The sequence below is a fragment of the Myiozetetes cayanensis genome, unplaced genomic scaffold (genome assembly GCF_022539395.1).
Source record: "Myiozetetes cayanensis isolate MyiCay16 unplaced genomic scaffold, myiCay2020 scf15, whole genome shotgun sequence".
NCBI lineage: Eukaryota > Metazoa > Chordata > Aves > Passeriformes > Tyrannidae > Myiozetetes > Myiozetetes cayanensis.
In genome coordinates, this window is record NW_026087159.1 from 8,594,779 (window position 1) to 8,612,527 (window position 17,749).

General features: G+C 43.9%; 1 protein-coding gene across 6 annotated transcripts in view; it reads left to right on the forward strand.

The window, feature by feature from the left end:
* The window catches only part of GRIA3 (glutamate ionotropic receptor AMPA type subunit 3), a 143,755-nt gene that overhangs the window by 93,077 nt on the left and 32,929 nt on the right, over window positions 1-17,749 (forward strand). For all 6 annotated transcript variants that reach the window (XR_007628348.1, XM_050310922.1, XM_050310921.1 and 3 more), the window contains exons 11-12: window positions 8,681-9,057; window positions 16,158-16,356. Coding sequence is in view for 5 of the 6 variants with exons in the window: in XM_050310922.1 (XP_050166879.1) it covers window positions 8,681-9,057; window positions 16,158-16,356 (576 nt within the window). In the remaining variant the exon portion in view is untranslated. The remainder of the gene's footprint in view (window positions 1-8,680; window positions 9,058-16,157; window positions 16,357-17,749) is intronic.

A 17,749-nucleotide genomic window follows, 5' to 3' on the forward strand; every position in this document is an offset into this window, starting at 1 on the left:
TCACAGTATTTCATAAAAATAAAAATGTTTTTGTGGTATCATATTATGGCAGGATAGGAAATGGACTGATGAGGGAAAGTAAACAGGGGGCTTTACATCTTTGCTTCCCTGTTGCATTGAGGTTTGACCTTAAGCAAACCTTCTGAACTCCCCATGCCTCAGTTATGCACCTTGGGAGACTGATGGGAGACTGATGTTCGCTCTGTTAGAGAACACAAGTCCGTTGAGGACCTCTGAAGCAAAGGTTTAATTTAGTTCTGAGCAAATTACATTGCACTGGAAACCTAAACCCTCGGTTTCTCTGTGTGTGGTTCAAGAAATATCAAGAATATCAGCTGTAATTGGGTCCTTTTGATCTACTCTAGAGTGACAAGCAGTTTATTCACTTAAAAAAATAATCATACCGTAGGCAAGAAGCAGGGCAGAAGAGAACCTGAACGTGCTGCTATCAGTCAGGCACAGGGACTGTCCACACGAGAGGAGGAAAGGTGTGGTGTGGGCAGCTGCTGTTGGGACTTGAGCCAAGTAAGAGGAGCCCGTGCAGCTGCTGTGCTATGTAAGATCCATCAGGATAAAGGGCTACAGAAATACTCAGAGGGGTGGAGCACCTCTCCTGTGAGAAAAGGCTGAGTTCAACTTGGAGAAGTAAAGGCTCCAGAGAGAGCTTAGAGCACATTCCAGTATCTAAAGGGGCTACAAGAGAGCTGGAGAGGGACTTTTTACAGGAGTGTCTAGTGATGGGACAGTAAGAAATGCCTTTAGACTGAAAGAAGGTAGATTCAGATTAGATATTAGGAAGAAAGTCTTTACTGTGAGGGTGCCAAGGAGCTGGCACAGGTTACCCAGAGAGGCAGTGGATGCCCCATCCTTCAAAACATTCAAAGGCAGGCTGGACAGGGCTCTGAGCAACCTGATCTCATGGAATATGTCCCTGCTCATTGCAGGGAGGTTGGACTAGATAATCTTCAAAGGTCCCTTTCAACCCAAACAATTCTGTGATAAACAGGTTGTCTGCAGCTGCCTTTTCCACAACCCCTTTGGGACGAGCCTTGCTCAGAGAGCTCTGCCTCCTTAGCATCAAACTTAGCCCTGTCCACGTCCCTATGACCAACCATTCTTGTGACCTTTCCACACCAGCAAAGACCAGCCCTGCAGGCACCACAGACCATAGCTTAGAACAACCTCAAGCCCACCCCACCATGCTCATTTTCCCCTGCAAAAAGGTCTGTTCTTATCTATTCTGAGCACAGTCTTCATCTGTGCTTTCTTGTTAATGAAAAATTGAGGAATGTTTTCCTCCCTGACCCCCAACAGCTCCTGTACTCAAGCTGTGAGCTCTGTTACTGAAGCCTCTTCACTGCAGTGCTCAATTATTCAAAGGTCAGAGTCATCCCATGAGGTTTGAGTGCAGGCCCAGGTTAATTCTTACAGCCCTGCTCTGCTGAGCCAGCTCCCTGGCCTGCCAAGCTGAACTGACTGGCAAGCTGCATGGAAATCCACCTGGCTTTCTGTGAGCAGGGGAAACAGCCCATGAACCCTGAGTACAAACCTCAGCAGCCCTCCAGATCTTTCCCCAGCTCTATTTGCAAACATCGTGAAATGCCCTTGGCCTCTTCCTCCATCTGTTGAGAGGGGGGCTGTGTACCACACTCACAAGGATGTGCACTAAGCCCCTTGAAGATGAGAAATGCTCTAGAAGTGCTAATTATTTGGACCAAACGCCTCATTTACGTACTGACTTTCCTTTATCTCTCAGGGGCTTAAAACTCTATTAGGGAACTAAAACTGTACGTTACTCTAATGCCCCTGTGAGCCTTGCCAGCAAAATGACTGTCAAATTTGGCTCCTCTGGATTCCATTTTGGGAAGACAAGAAGGAGATTAGATTTTAAGTATCTTTATTAGCATGTATGGAAGACAGACTTGGGGGGATAAAAGGGACCTGATTGGTTTTGGTACCAGTTATCCAACAGCTGAGTTGAGCTGTGGCAGAAACACAATCCTTTAGATTGCATTTGTCTCACGTAATAAACAGGGACGAGTCATTTGTCAAATACAGTGTATTCCTGACCCAGCAGCCTCCTCACCACCACCTGGCACTGCTGGGGCGTCTCTCCTGGCTTTTTGAATACTGTGCCCTTTTTTCGCATAGCCCCACACATGCAACTCTTTTCTAAAATTGCTCTTAGGACAGTCATAGGAAGTGAATGGCTTGTCATTTTAATGTCAAAACCCTAATTAACTATATTTAATGTTTGGTTTGTGCCAGTTCATTGTTACTGTCGCTCCTGCTTCCTGTGGAATGCAGCACAGAGCCAGGAGAGAATAGGCAGCCTCCAGCCCACTGCGTTGGAGGGCTGGGAATGTCAAGGAGCAGAGGGATGGGTGGGATGAGAGGGGGCTCAGTCTGCACTGAGCTGTACCCAGAGCAACAGGGGTGCTGTGTCACTGTGCTGCAGGTCCTGAGGCTGCCCAGCACAGCCCTGACTCCAGGGTAAGACCAGCCAGAGGTCAGCATTAACTAGGCTAACTGCAACAGTCCTGGGAGTTACACATTGCCATTTACCCACTAAAACAGTTCCCATTAGAAATTCTCCCTCCTGTTTCACATCACGTCAGGGCTGGTTGGAGGGTGTAAAAGTCTGCTGTGCCGTAGGGTCTCTGAAGTCAAGGACAACCTCAGCTCTCCCCTTTGGTACTTTCCTTGCAGCTTTGCAAGGGCCTGTACCAATACACCTGGTTACAGAGGGATGGGAGCCCTGGAGGCAGGGAGTTCTGCCTGAGCAGATATTCCCAAACTCCCTTGCTTCAGGCAGGAGAATCCAGAAGTCTTGTTAGAGAGGAGCTAACGGGGCTTTGTGGTTTATTAGCAATTTTTAAGTGTCAGTAATAGTAGTAGGAGTAGTAATGGTAATAGTAATAATAATTAATAATGATAATGAAATTTGAGATCAAATAAAATTCATTTGATTTTTCATAACTCTAAAAGTGTCAATTCAGGTTGAAAAAAACCCCTTAATTTTGCTCTTTCATTCTGATGGTATCAAAATAAGGCTTCATCCTACCAGAAAAAAAACTACCAATTCGAGCGCTATTATTTTTTTAAACTAAGAGCAATTTCTAAAGCATAGTGGGAACTTTTGACAGAATAAAAATAGAAAACAGGCAGAGCTTTTTTTCCCCGGACGTTTCAGATGAGGGAAAGTAGCTAAATCATTCTCAGACCAGGAGACTGAATCACTGTTTAAACCTAACCAGCAGAGCAATCCAGCAGGGCAAGTGCTGTCCTCCAGTGACCCAGGGGCTGAGGACGTGCCCTCCACTGGGGCTGTGGAGCAGCAGCACCTCCCTCAGCACGGGCCCCATGAGGCCGATGCTCGGGGCTTTGTACCCACCAGCTGCTGAGCACTAGACAGTCGTCTTTTCTCTTCTGTAGGGTCAGCCTCTTTCTGTAGGCTTTTATTTCTTCTCTCCCTTTTAAAGCAGGCTGCTGTTCTTCCTTCCCCGTTCAGCCAGGGAAAGCCGTCCCTCCCCGGCCCTGGTGCTTTTCACAGCGCTGAGGCTAATTGACAGTAGGTTTAACACAGATCTTAATTGTAACTACAAATGCTTTGGGAATGAAAAGAGCAGCCAGAACTTCCAGCCTTTAAAACTCTTCTCAGGTTAAAAAGGTCTTTGTAAAAACCTTTCAGTATGTAAAATAGCACAAAGGAATGAAGCAGGGATGTAAAGGACAGGGAGTCTCTGGAACGCAGCAGTCTGTCAGAATGGGACCACCAACGCATCTCCCTGCCTTTAGCAGACTAACCAGCCTCGTGTGGTGCTGGCCTCCTGGGCTCTCCCAGCAGTGGAAGTGCTACAGATGGCACCTACACCCCTTGAATGGTAGGAGAGAGGAAGACTAACTCAATTATAAGTTCTTCTCAAAGTGTCCCATGTGCTCTTAGTCCGTGGCAGAGCCTGACAGTGCCGTGAGTGGGTGGGTGAAGTTTGCCATTCCCTCCTCACCCCTGGTGTCTGTGAGGGGGGGGCAGCCCAGGTACAGGTTCCCAAAGGCAGTGACTCAGGCAGATCCTCATCCTGTACCCACATGGACAGCTGTGGGGTCCCTGCCCAGGCTGAGCTGTGGTGGCACTGCCACATGGAGGAGGGATGGGATGGGATGGGATGGGATTGCAGCCCTGGCACAGAGCCACACTGCTGTGGGCCCCGATCTGGCTGACCTGGGTCTCAGCACAGACACAGGAAGCACAGATATGTCCACAGCTCCAAAAGCAGATGTACCCTGTATGTCTCCATCTGTGTATGGCAGTACTGTGTCAGAAAGAGCTGTGGGCATCCACAGAAAGCACGAATGGACTTAACATTGACAAACTGCAGCAGACAAGGCCAACTGCCCTTTTAACACCTTAATACCTTTTTACACTGCTCAGCTAGTACACATTAAGACTTCAATGCACAGCATGGTCCTAGTCAGATATCAGCTGTTGGTTTTAAATAAGTGTGAGCTAGTGTGTTAAAAACACACTGCCCCCATGACCTGGCCTCTCAACACACCCTGAATATCCTGGGGGATACTGGACTGTCTTTACAAAGTTAGCTTTTGCCAGCAGATACCACAGGTGATGTGTTGCTCTGTCTGACACTCTTTTCTGATACCTGGAAACCTCAGACTGCACTGAGAAGTCTTAAAACATGTTCAGAGGCAGTCGCTGTTCCAGCACAGCCTCTTCTGATGCCTCAGTGTACCTGTGTTCAGCACTTTTGGGGTGCCCAGATGTTTGGCTGCCAGTGGAAGTCAGACAGTGTCTCTGCTTCAGTCTGCTCATAGAGTGCTGCCTTGCTTCCTCTCACACAGAGGTCTTGCAAAGTGACTGTAGCCCAGACCCACTTCTTACAAACTGACACAGGAGCAAAGGAGTTGTTCAGTTCTGCAGGCAGGAATGACCCAAAGCATGTGCAGGCAGGAGCATAGCCTGAATCTCTTGCTGTCTCTAGTGCATAGCTTTGAAGTTAGAGAGAGTCATCTGTAAGCAGAAGAATTCCATCCCTCCTTTTGGATTACAGAGGTGGAACATCTTATCATTTTTCTTTTTCCACACAGAAGGGTATTTCCATTTGCTATTTTTTCTCCTTCCCCATAAGAGTCTTGAGGTTTGCAGCTCCCTGGGGTCAGCTTTGAGCAGAGTGGGCAGCGCCTCTGTGCTCCATGTCCTCTCTAAATCCATCCCTCCCACACTAGTAGGCAAAGACAGAACAAGCCTCAGAGGAATCCATGACATTTCTCGCCCAGCTCAAATGCAGTGAAGATGATGTTTGAAACGCCATTAGTCATGAGTGATTAGCAAAGCTTAGTTGTTGAGGTTCTTAAACCCCCTCCAGTTCTGCACAGAGAGGGACATGTTTGTGGTTGTGTTCTTTTTAATCGAGCTCAATTTGTATGGGGTTCTGCTTATCTGCAGCCATAACAGGGAGGGAAATTCTCAAGAGTGCTGCAGTTATTAATGATCCTTTAGGGTGCTTAGAGCTCTCCATAAGCTCTCCATTTCAAATACTGTATCTCTAAATAAATAAGCAAAGAGCAAACTGGCTTTTAACCTCCCTAATGCAACTAATATTCAGGGAAGTGGTGGGCAACCAGGCTTGGGTGCTGGATTGTAGCTGGTCTGTGAGTAGATATGGTCCACCCTCAGTGCTCTGGTTGCTGATGGTTTCCTGAGACCCTGCATGTGAACTGATGCTTGTTCCCTCTGCAGAAACCAATTGCTGCCATGTTCATTTAGGGGTGAGGGTGTTTGCTGGTGTTTCCAATACAGTGAACTCGTTTGGTAGGAACAATAGGAAAGGAGGAAGACTGAAACATATCAGAAAGATAAATGTTTGTATCCCTTGTAATGTGTAAAATGCAATTTGAAATTGTTTACAGTGCAAGTCTGTACTGTATGATATGAATGAGGACATGGTAACAATTGAGGCCTTTAAAAAGTGATTTGTCTGTGCTTCAGCACAGCATCAGCTTCATCCCCCAAAGTCCCACAGGAACATCCTACATGAACTCAGCTGGGCATGAAGGAGATACAGACCTTATTGCATGCTGCATCAGCACTTAGGAAGAGCTCCACCGTGTCTACTTTGGCAATTAAAATATTACTTTGGGAGAATTAAATTTCTCCAAGTCTGGGAAAACGCTCCAGAAACTAAATGCTCTTATAGCTGAACCAGCCTTTTCCTTCCTTGATGAGGTGTTCCAAGGCTGGCAGTCCATGTGCAGAAGTGCCAGGCAGTAAGACACCTGCCTCCCACCTACACTTCAATTCGCATGGAGGCATTGCTAAGTCTCTGCAGGGGTCCCGATCCATTAAACTTTCTCTAATAAGGATTAATTTGTAAGTACCTCATTAGTTCAGTATGAAGTGCAGTGGCCATGGTCAAAGTGCTTAGTCTTCCAGCCAGCTGTGGACTCTGACTGCATTTAAAACTGCTATTCTGTGTGCATCTCATACTGACTGCAGACATCTAATATTTAACAGTAGCTCAACGAGCAGCAGCTGGAAGACAAATATATGTTTTGGTGGAATTCTTCAGTGAAAAAGTTCCAACCTCATCCAGTCCTTTTACCTCACTCTATCCATGTTCCCCCCCTCAGTCTCTCCATTACTTAGGTGATGAACACATTCATCCACAAAGCCAGTGAACACCCAGGCATCCCAGGGCACTTTCAGGTTTTGTATTCAAGCCACATTAAGCTCGATTTTTGCAGTAAGTGACCACGTAGCTGAGGGTTTTCTCCTTGGGGAAAGGGTCACTCAAGGGGAAAGGCAGTGTCCCAGTACGCGTGACTGTCTAAAGGGGCTGAGCAGGGCTGTCAGAGGAGGCACCCAGGGCCATGGTTTCCGAGTGGCTTCCTTACGTGTATATGGTTTATCTGATTATTCCAAGCAGTGAGCTTGTGCACATACCTTGTAGTTGCACATGCCGGTATAAACTGCCGAGAGATATTCCTGAGTGGCTGGAGGAAACCCAGAGGTTGTGTGTGCAGACAGTGCCCTGTGGAGGGAGGCTTCTTGTGGGGAGGGCCAGTGCTCATCTGACAGGGCTGCCAAAGCCTCGGTCAGCGAAGCCCGAGCCAGTGCCCAGGGCACGGCTGCTCGGTGCTGCCAAGGCACCAGCGGGCACAGAGCCCACGATGCTGAGATCAGCCTTAGCAGAAGCCTTCACCATTTCTGCTTATTAAACTTAAAAAGAAAACCCAAACCAACTATCTAGGAAGAGGAGCAAACCAGGCATTAATGACAGTCAAGTACATCACCATTAGATTTACATAAAGGCATATCAATTATTTTATGGCACAGATTTTAATCACTTCCTTTTAATGTTTCCCATGAACTTGTATTCAAACTTCTACTTAATCAGGCTTTATTTTTCCACCAGAAAGAGATACATAGTTAACAGGGCGGGGGGGAAAAAATATCAGATTTAAAAGGTGCACAGTGGTTTAGGTACTGGTAAGTTGAGCTTTCCCTAAGAATAATTTTTTCTTTCTGAAATCCATAATTACCAATGAAAGTACAACATGAATAGTATAGAGTGTTTAAAATAGATCACAAAAAAATGTATGTAGGTATGTAGAATCTCATAACAATAACTTTTAAATGAAAAAGGCTCCTTTTTTAAACATTCTATTCCCCTCTGATGCAAGTGCTGACACCTGCTAGGTTATTTAAACAGCATGACTTGAGTCTTTCTTGAACAGACATACAGATACAGTTAAACATGTTGAAAATCTATTCTGGAATGTTATTTTTAAAGGAAACCAATTTGTTTTCTCATTCCTACCCTACCATGGAATCCAGCAAGGGTGTATTGATTGAAGGGAAGGATATTGGTTCAGGGGATGCCATGTGCTGGTGAATGACACGTGCCATAGATGCGATTGTGCTTCCAGATGGCACAGCCCCAGAGCACAGTCTGTGTTGTAGGGCTGCAGAGGCAAGTCCTGTATAACAGGAGGGCACATAGGAGACTGAAAAACACTGCTTTGCATTCTTCTCAGATTACCCAGGCTATTTAGTCCTCAGGGATTCACAAATCTATGTTACTGTCCTCCAGTGAGCGCAGAAAGGGTGGGCTGATTGTTCCTATCCCCCACTATTTACCATCTCCTGTCCTTTATTTCAGTGGAGTTTCAAGTAGCAGTACCCAAATGCAGCTGAAATTCAGTGACTAACTACTTCTCACAGATTCATTTTAAAGATCCTAGAGTAATCAGTAGGCAAGAGAACTTGCTGAAAGAATGGAAAAGAGAAAATTAAAACATAGAAAACGTAATTAGCCCAAAGTCTTCAAGACAAATGGGTAGATGCAGACAGATACTAGAAAATCACATTGTTCTAGTTGCCATCTCACTGTCCAGTTTGTGTAATGTTTATTCATCCCTTTTAAATTAATAGAAATATCTGCCTCTGTCATGAGCACCTTGCACAGATTTGATTGTAATTTTTCTTGTTAATAATTGTCTATTAATATCGTGTAGCCCTTAACTTCAGTGACTGCAAATAGGCTGCAAAGAGTGTTTCCATTCACTCTTGCAATTTATCATCTGATTCATTAGCCTGACATTCTAGATTGTGCTTCTGTTGTGTCTGATTTGTAACTAACTTGTGTTTGTTTTCCCTTTTCAGAGAGCAGATATAGCTGTTGCCCCCCTCACCATAACATTGGTGCGAGAAGAAGTCATAGACTTTTCCAAACCCTTTATGAGCCTGGGCATCTCCATCATGATCAAGAAGCCTCAGAAATCTAAACCGGGCGTGTTCTCTTTCCTGGATCCTTTGGCTTATGAAATTTGGATGTGTATAGTCTTTGCTTACATTGGCGTCAGCGTAGTTCTTTTCCTAGTCAGCAGATTCAGCCCTTATGAATGGCACTTGGAAGACAGCACTGAAGAACCACGTGACCCTCAGAATCCTCCTGACCCTCCAAATGAGTTTGGAATATTTAACAGCCTTTGGTTTTCCCTGGGTGCCTTTATGCAGCAAGGATGCGATATTTCTCCAAGGTTTGTTCCATGTCACTCCATCACCTTTTTGCATTTTATGGTCATTTTCTGATGCCATGGTGCATATATGTTTCTTTTTCAAATTTCTTTTTTAATTCCAAATTTTTTATTTTGAGATTCCATTCAACGTTCAGCATCATCATCAAGCCACCATGCTTGCTAACATTCACCTCCAGAGTGAGTAGCATTGCTTATAATGCCATTTATGCATTTCTGCCAAACTTATATTCACCATGTGAAGGCTGTAAAATGCATAGGGTTTTCTGTTTTCAGCGATGCTTGGAGGGCTACCGTGTTTTTGCTGCATATCTCATTTTACGGTCATCTTCTTGGTGCATAAAACACATTCTGCTTTGCAAAATAAGAACTATTTATTTTTAAAAGTCACATGCAACAGCATTTTAAAGCATCTCCACTCCCATTAAGGCTCCTGCTAGTGTTTTTACTTTCTTTTGAGCCTGATTTCTCTGGTTTTGTTTTTCTTGAACCATCCTTTCATCTATTAGTAATTTGCTTTCCACCACATTTTTGCATATGTTGGGGTCTCTGTGTACTGTGTTACTGCCTTGTATGTGTATTGTTATTTCAGTCCAGTCTAATCTGTTGTCCCTCTGTTCATAGTCAATATGGTCTGATAAGCATTGCCAGTTTCCATAAAGGTATTTCTTACTCATGAAAACAGTCTTTGTGGATAAGGCTGTAGTAAAGTATGTTTGACATTAGTTCCAATGGAACAGAGAGCAGTGCTATTAACAACTGTAGACTTAATTTCTGTTTTAAAGAAGTATTTTAAAAACCAGCTGAGAATAGTCAAGTTCCCTCTGACTGAACAGTGCACACCACAGATGTTTTTTGAATAATATATATTATGTTTTTACATTTACACTGGTAAAATGCTTTAGTGATGTGCTTGTGATAAGCAGTAAAATTACCTAGTTTCTTAGTGATGGAGCACTAATTACATTTTGTGTGACAATAATCTAATAATCAGTTTACAGCTATTTTAATTATTCCAAATACCTGCTTAGTACAAACAGGATGCAGTTTTTCCATTTAACAAGGTTGCTATTTAGAGGAAGAGAGGCAGATCTTTTCTAAGCACCGACATTTGAAATGCACCTTCTTGATCTCCACATTTGTTACCTTTTTCAATACCTGAGTCACAGAAAAGTCGCCAGGTTTTCCTGGTCCGTAGAGCAGTGGGGATCTTGAGTAGCCCCCATGAAACAAGCAACAAAACTTCTGTGAAGTTTCATGGGAAAGATCATGATTTCACCTGTTACAGTGTAACAATGATCCTATAAATTCACAGTCATTGCATATTCAAATGTCCTTCTGATGGCAGTGAGATCCAGGACGCTGGGAGTTACTGGCGTGTGCCTGGTGATATTTGATGCAAGTCACACCCACGTTTTAAAAGTCTTGACAGCAGCAATTGTACTTCATAGGTACCAAGAATGCCTGTGTACCCTCTGTAACACACACACGTTTTGCCCTGGCTGTGACCACGTGTCAGTGTTCCCAGTTCCCTGTGGCTGGGTGTGCTGCCTCCCTGTGTAGTTACAGCCTGTTCCTCCTGTTTACACTCCGTGTTTCTGCTTTGTGCCTCAGTTCTCCACTGAAACTTTGCCTTGCTGCTTGCTGTTGAAGGGGATGAGCAGTGATAACATTTAAATTGCTGTTGACCATGTGTTTGCCCAACATAAAAGACCGGGAAATAAGCACTGGGACATCACATGGAAAGCTGCAGGCATGGCACTGTTTCCGCTAGGTCTGGTTATTGACAGTTAAATAGACGTGCATAGGATTTTTGTTAAGCTCTCATGTGACTCTTTGGTATGTTCAGCCATTTCCCTTATATAACAAGAGGAACACAGTCTGGTTTTTTTCTCAGTAGTACCATCAGAAGTGCCTTGGATATACCTACAATAAAGAAAAGAGACAGCAGTATACCCATTTATTTTAACTGTCCATCAGAAGCTATTAGCTCAGTAATAATATATAACCCTTGTTTGAAGACGCTGTGCAGTTCTTTTGTTATCTTCTATGATAACATTCCAGGCAGTTACGTGCATTGTTACTGAAAAGAAAGACAAATTTAATACTTGGGTTTAAATTCCAGAAACACTATTCCTTTGACCTATATGTTGATTTAAGTTGATTAAAATGTCAAATTTCTTTTCCGTAGAAGGGACTATTCCCAAGTATTCCATTCTTAATCCGTATCTTTGTAAGGTTACGCCATTCACAGTACATTGACTATATGAATGTTTCATACTATTTTATTGCCATTAAAAGGGGCTTCATTCTTCCATTGTGAGTTTTGTCTGAATAAATTTCTTATATGAGAGCATGCAGCACTTGTAGAGAGATGCCGACAAGCAGTCTGGAGAGATCACTTTTGTACTTGCTGATAAAGGCTCTTTCAGCTGCCTTTGTGTGGAACAGCTGTGACATCTAATGACTAGTTAGATCTATCCTCGGTGAGTATGCTGTGTGGATATTCCAGAGGATATATCCCTATACTCTCCTCTCTGTATTTAATAGGAGTCGTCTAAACAGAATCCGAGAGCAGCCGAAGGGTGGGGGTTAGTGCATCCCTTGATGGAATCAACACTTATTTCAGCAGTTTTGTTCTGCTATCAAAGGCTGCTGTGTTTTCTGCATAGTGAGCTAAAGCATTGAAAATTCACTTTTGATGGATCAAAAGTACATTATTAAACTTGCTTTTATGTGAGATGTGTACAGCAAATGGAATCAGGAAAAAACACGGTCGAATCTGTAACACTGTTTTGAGTGACTGTATCTTTGAAATCTCTGAAATATATGAGAGCATGTATTTTCATTTTGCTCTTTATTCATGTAGAACAAAGAGGCTAGATTAATTAATTGCTGATGGAAAAAGACAGGGTGTTCATTAAAAACTGTCTCGAGAGGTTGGTCATTTCGAGGGTGTATTTCTAGGTCCCTGTTTTAACATCGGGAGACTCAGGAGACTCCTATTAAAGGCCATGGGAATGACTTTGTGGGACTTTCACAGTAGCAATGAGAGCCAGGTGACTAGAGATTTCTGAAACTCCCACTGCCATTCCTATGATGGAAGCATCTCAAGCCGGTGCTTCAGATGCTGTTGTTGACTGTGTTGTGTCCCTGTAGCTGAGCGAGGGCTGGCTGGGTGAGCGAGAGAGGGGCTGGGCCCGCAGGTAACGTGTGCTCAGAATATCAAGGGCTTCTAGACTAGCAGAGTTTGCACCAAAGTTGTTCAGGGTTATTTGTCAGCACAGCAACCATCTTGTATCGATCAAAACAGCCCAATTAAAAATTGAGTAGTTGTGAGAAGCTTATTATTTCTGTGTACTATAGGAAATCAAATATGTTTTATGGCCATGAGCAGAAACAAAATTCAAGCTATCTTGATAAATGAGGTTTTGTTTGAATGTATTATTCTCCTGGAAACTGAATGTGAATTTGAATATTTATTTTGTTTTTTCTCTTGTTACTAATTTGCTCTCATTTGACTCCATGCTTCCTTTTAAATTTCCTCTCAAGGTATGCACTCTTCCTTGCTTTTGAAAACACCATCTGATTTTGTTTTGACTGTTGAGTTATAATTGTATTATTGCAGGGCTGTGTTGCTACTCTCATTTTTTAGCACTCTAATTCGCTTTAAAATAATGTCATACAAAGTATCTACTTACTGAGGGGATTGGGAAAACTACATGTTGGGATAAAGCATTAGTTGTTTTGGTTTTAAATAACAACACTACTCATGTGGACAGGTATGTTTTCATCAGAAAAAATGATGCTGGTATTTAAAGCTGTGATTGATTTTTCTATAATTATCTGAGTAGTGGACAAACATTTCTGTGGGTCACAGTACAAGCCATATGGTTATTCTTTGATTACCAGCCTGGTGTTCATGTGCTAACCCTTTTCCTCCTGCCTCCCTCCACACCAGCCCCTGCAGTGGGTATAAGGAGTCTTCATATCAGCAGATGACCTGGGGGGAACTGGGGTCTTTTGGGCAAGGAGGCTGCCAAGCCATGCTTGTCCGTGTCCTTGTTCTTCAACTCTGTCTGTCTGTCTTTCCTCCAGTGTCAGCTTTGTGTTTTATTTAGTTTTTCTTTTGCCCCATCCTGTACTCCCACCAGTAACAACCAGGTCAGCCCAGACTGCTTCGTAGTAGCCGCTGTTTAATCTTCCTTCCTGTGCTCATGGGAAGACTCTGGGAGAAACAACTTTGGTGACATCCATTTTTCTTTCAAGTGACCTCAACTCTTCTGAAAACAGCTCTTGTCCTCTTCTAGCAAGCCCCCTCTCTTGCATATAGGACCCCTGAGGAAGTGCCTTCTTCATCAAGGGATCCCCTCATGCCCCCCTTCCCTTGCCTCTCAGCTGGTCCCCAGTTTTTGTCCTGTATCTGTCTGATTTGGTTCATTCAGGTTGCAAGATCTCTGGGATGAGATATTTTTACCTTTCTTGGTGTGTTGGGTGCTGGCTGAACATGCAGCCCAGCACAGTTTTTGTTGTTGCAGCAGTGTGAGCTTGATGTTTCACTGGTTTGGAAAATGCTTGTCTTCTGCACATCTCCATCCCAGCAGCCCATCTGTCCTGCTAACAGAACAGGCAGCTGCCAATGCAAGTAAGAAATTTCCTGTGGGAAACAACAAGGAGAATGAACACATTATTTTATTCCCAATGCTTCCACTGAGTTTATCAGAACACTCTGGCAAGTCTTTTTTTCGTCTTCCTTTTTCAAGGGCTACCTTAAAGCAGCAGGGCCAAGAGAACCTGGAAACTCCAGATAGAGCTAGTTCTGCTGTAGGCAAGTGGATGTTTCATCTGCTGTACCTGCTACCCAAAACCTCTGCTCAGTCTGGCTCAAATTATCTTCTCTGAAGGCAGAAAGTAGGTAGCGAAGGGAGGAGCAAAAGTAAGATGAGTTTCACCTGATGTAGCCATCTGACAGCAATAGACTGATTTTTAGTGAGGCATCTTGGTTCCCTCCAAAGTCAGGAGACCAATGACTTTAGATTTATCCCACACTACAGCAAATGAGATAAGTCTCTTTCTAAGTCTGTCTGTCTCCTCTCTTTCTCTCCCTTGGCTCCAAAGGAAGCCTTACATGGCAGCAGGTGCTGCTTTGTAGTTGGCTAAAATTGTGTTAGCTCATGTAAGAGGCTGATTCAGTGTGTAGGGTATCAAGTTGTACTAAATAGCTAAAGCCAAGACCCTTCCTGGTAAGGGAACTGGCCAGAAAGGACTTGAGCCATCTGTAAAATCCCAGATATTCTGCTGATGCCTGCAAAGAATGTAGAGAGGTGGAGAGATTCCATGACTTCATGCATTATTCTGTATTTATATTTCTGCAAATTCCCTCTGCAGCCACTCAGTAGCCTTCTGTTAGTGAGCACAGTGGTTGCACAGCCCAAGTTGAAACTTGGAAGCCTTTTATCCTCCTGGGGGCCCTCAAGAAAGGCAGGGAAGCCTCTTCTGATTGTGGGTGATCCGGTGGGTGTGTACCTGCCCTGAGGAACCAGCCTGCATTGGCCCTCTTGGTGGGAGCTGCTGCTCCAGCTCCTTGGGCAGAGGAGAGTGGAGAACAGCAGTGCTTCACCTCGGTGTTTTTTCTCCACATTACTCTCTCCTATTCCAGATTGATTTCTCTGTTTTTATTGTGTTGGTGATTTTTTTCCTTTGGTATGTTCTTTAATGTTGGATGGATAATTTTTTTTCTTTCTTTTATTTCTTAATAATTTAATGGCTTTTTTTTAATGGCTCAGGCAATCTCAGGCTCTGGCTAAGACTGGGCAGTTTACCAGCAAACCCCCCTATATGGGTGGGGTGGGGGCACGTCACGAGACTTTTGCTTTTTGCCTACCTCCATCTGTTGGTAGGACAACTTGTACCCACTGTCTGGGGATGGCACTGAGGGGTTTGAAGGAAACAAATTATCAGGTAAGAGTTTTCTTGATTTTTACTTCTTCTCTTCACACAAACTGAGGACTACACCACCCAGGTTCCACCTGTGTGTCTGGGATTATTTCTTCACTGGTATCTGTAGAGCGAAGGGAAAACATATGAAATAGCTTTGTCTCAGCACCTGAAATGATTCTTGGTCAACACGCTGTTTGAAGAAGGAGCACTGAACATGGCAGAGAAATTCCCCACCCAGCTGAGTGACGTGGCACTGGCATCCTTTAGCCCAGGACAAATACTTTGAGCCTGATGTTCAATTGCTATAAAGCATCAGGAGCTCTTACTGACAGGATCTAGACCTCCTGACCATTAGGAATTTTTTTATTATATGTTTGCAGATAGGCTTTTTTTTTTTAGTCCTTATTGGATCCCTTTAAAAAACAAAAACCTCAAAAAAACCAAACCACAGTTAATTTTTTTTCTATTTCCTTCTCAATTGCTCTGGTGGTTATAAAGCAAGAATATGCTTGACTTGGAACAGTGCAACATGCAAATTTTAATTAACATAAAACATAAACCAAGCCAGCCTCTCTCCTCACTTCAATATGCAGATTCAGTCTGTAATTCCTGCTTGGTTGTGATGAGAGAAGGATATTGCATCGTTTTTGGTGTATTCCTTTCCATGTTTGCTGAGATTCCTTTTTGCCATTTACTGTATCTTACATTTTGGAAGTTGATGCAGTAAAAGGTGCATTTGTGTCCTCCCAGCTGGGCTCCCCCAAAGAGACTCAATGCCAGCATATCACAGCAGGCAATTCCAGCGCAGGGAAGGGTGGGTACATGGAGAAGACAAAGGTCTTGTGGCAAAAGCCTTCTCCAGCAAAGTATTTGTGGAGGTCAGGAGAGCTTGTTCCTCTCCAAGCCTCAAATGAAGTATTTCTTAATTGACTGTTCTTGTTTTCACTGAAAGGCAAAGGGATTTTCATTAGGTAAGACCAGATGTGCTCGAGTTTTCTCTGCTGCTGATAAAGGCTCTCAGGAGCTGGCTCACAGTCCACCTGCTCACAGATACCTGGAGGATCTGGACAAAAGGGTTGTGCATGTGAATTTCTCTTCAGTGAAGAAGAAAAAAAATCAAGGAATGTCTTCACAGCAATTTGATGATGTGTGTTTTTCCATAGATCTCTCTCAGGGCGAATTGTCGGAGGAGTCTGGTGGTTCTTCACTCTCATCATTATCTCTTCCTACACTGCTAATCTCGCTGCCTTCCTCACGGTGGAAAGGATGGTTTCACCCATAGAGAGCGCAGAGGACCTGGCTAAACAAACCGAAATAGCCTATGGCACTCTGGATTCAGGTTCAACCAAAGAATTCTTTAGAGTAAGTCTGTTCAATCTCCACTAGAGTTTTTAAACTGTAAATGCCTAATTTATGTGTTTCAATTGTTTGGTTTTCCTCAGCTGTAATAGCTGTTCCGGTGAAAGCTGCTCTGTGCAATCAGGACAGGCCTGAGTGCAGATTTTAATATCAAAATGCATTTTATCAGAAATGAATGGTTTTGCTCAACCTGAAACATCTCAAGATGGAAAAACCTGACCTCTGCATATCACAGGAAAGGTTTTGTAACACCAGTTTCAGAACCTCGGTCTGATGAGCAATAATGCAGTCATTAGCACAATATTTAGCAGAGAAAACTCTTTGTGAGGAGTGATGCTCTTGACCTACTTGCTCTGCGTGCCCAGCTGGCAGCCGGTAATGCCATCCGACATGGGCACTCACATGCCAGAGCGGAAGGGGGATGGGAGGCATGTGTTGCTGCTCATTTCTGTGGGTGCATTGATTGCTGCCATTGTTGTTGCTGTGTCTTCATTGCTCACCAGCGTCTGGCTGTGGCCCTGTCAGGCAGTCAGGGGTAAAACTTCTGTACCCCAGAACACTGGGGGTGTATTTGCCTTGGTTAGAGAAATGCTGGGTTTGCAACATTTGGGGGTAGAGGGGGTGCACTCTTTTATTTAAGATCATCCTTTCGTTCTCCTCTTGCCAAGCCACAAGCTGAACTGCAGAGAGTTTGGTGAGGGGCATTAAGAACTCTAAATATGACCTCAGACCACTTTTATGCCTCTGAAAACGCTGTCCTGAAAAGCTCTTATTTCTGGCCTTCCAAGGGCAAACTGAAATGCTCGGCCCTCTCAGGGAGCTCTTGGTTCTCTCTCAGCAGTGCCAATCAGGTGCCATTCAAACCAACATTTTTTTGTACAGAGCAGTGGTCAGTGCTGCAGGACTAATTACTGCCTGTCACGCATGCTGCCCAGGTGCAGGGGGGAGGGAGGAGGCAGACAAAAAACCCTGGCTGCTGTAGGCTGATGAAACACCGAGGGCTCCTTGAATAAATCCTGAGGGCTCCTTGGATTTATTTAAAATTTCAGTCCATGTCCACACGCGTACATGTGCGTGTACATCTAATGTAAAGATGAAAGGGAATGCAAAGGTGTTTTATGAAGCTTTTGTACTCTGCTTTACCTGCATGTAGTGTCTTTACACTCAGATAGATACTCAGTAGTTCTTAATTAACTGTGGTGGCTGGTACATTACAAAGGCTCCTGTTTGTCTTAAAATCCTGTGAGGTAAACACTGACCTTATAAGGGTGACATTAATATATAAAAATTTTTATTTCATTTAATTATCAGCCTGAAGCAGCATTATCTGCACAGCAAAAATGAGTTGAGTGGACCTGTCAGAAGAGGTAGTACAACTTGATTAGAAATACTGGTG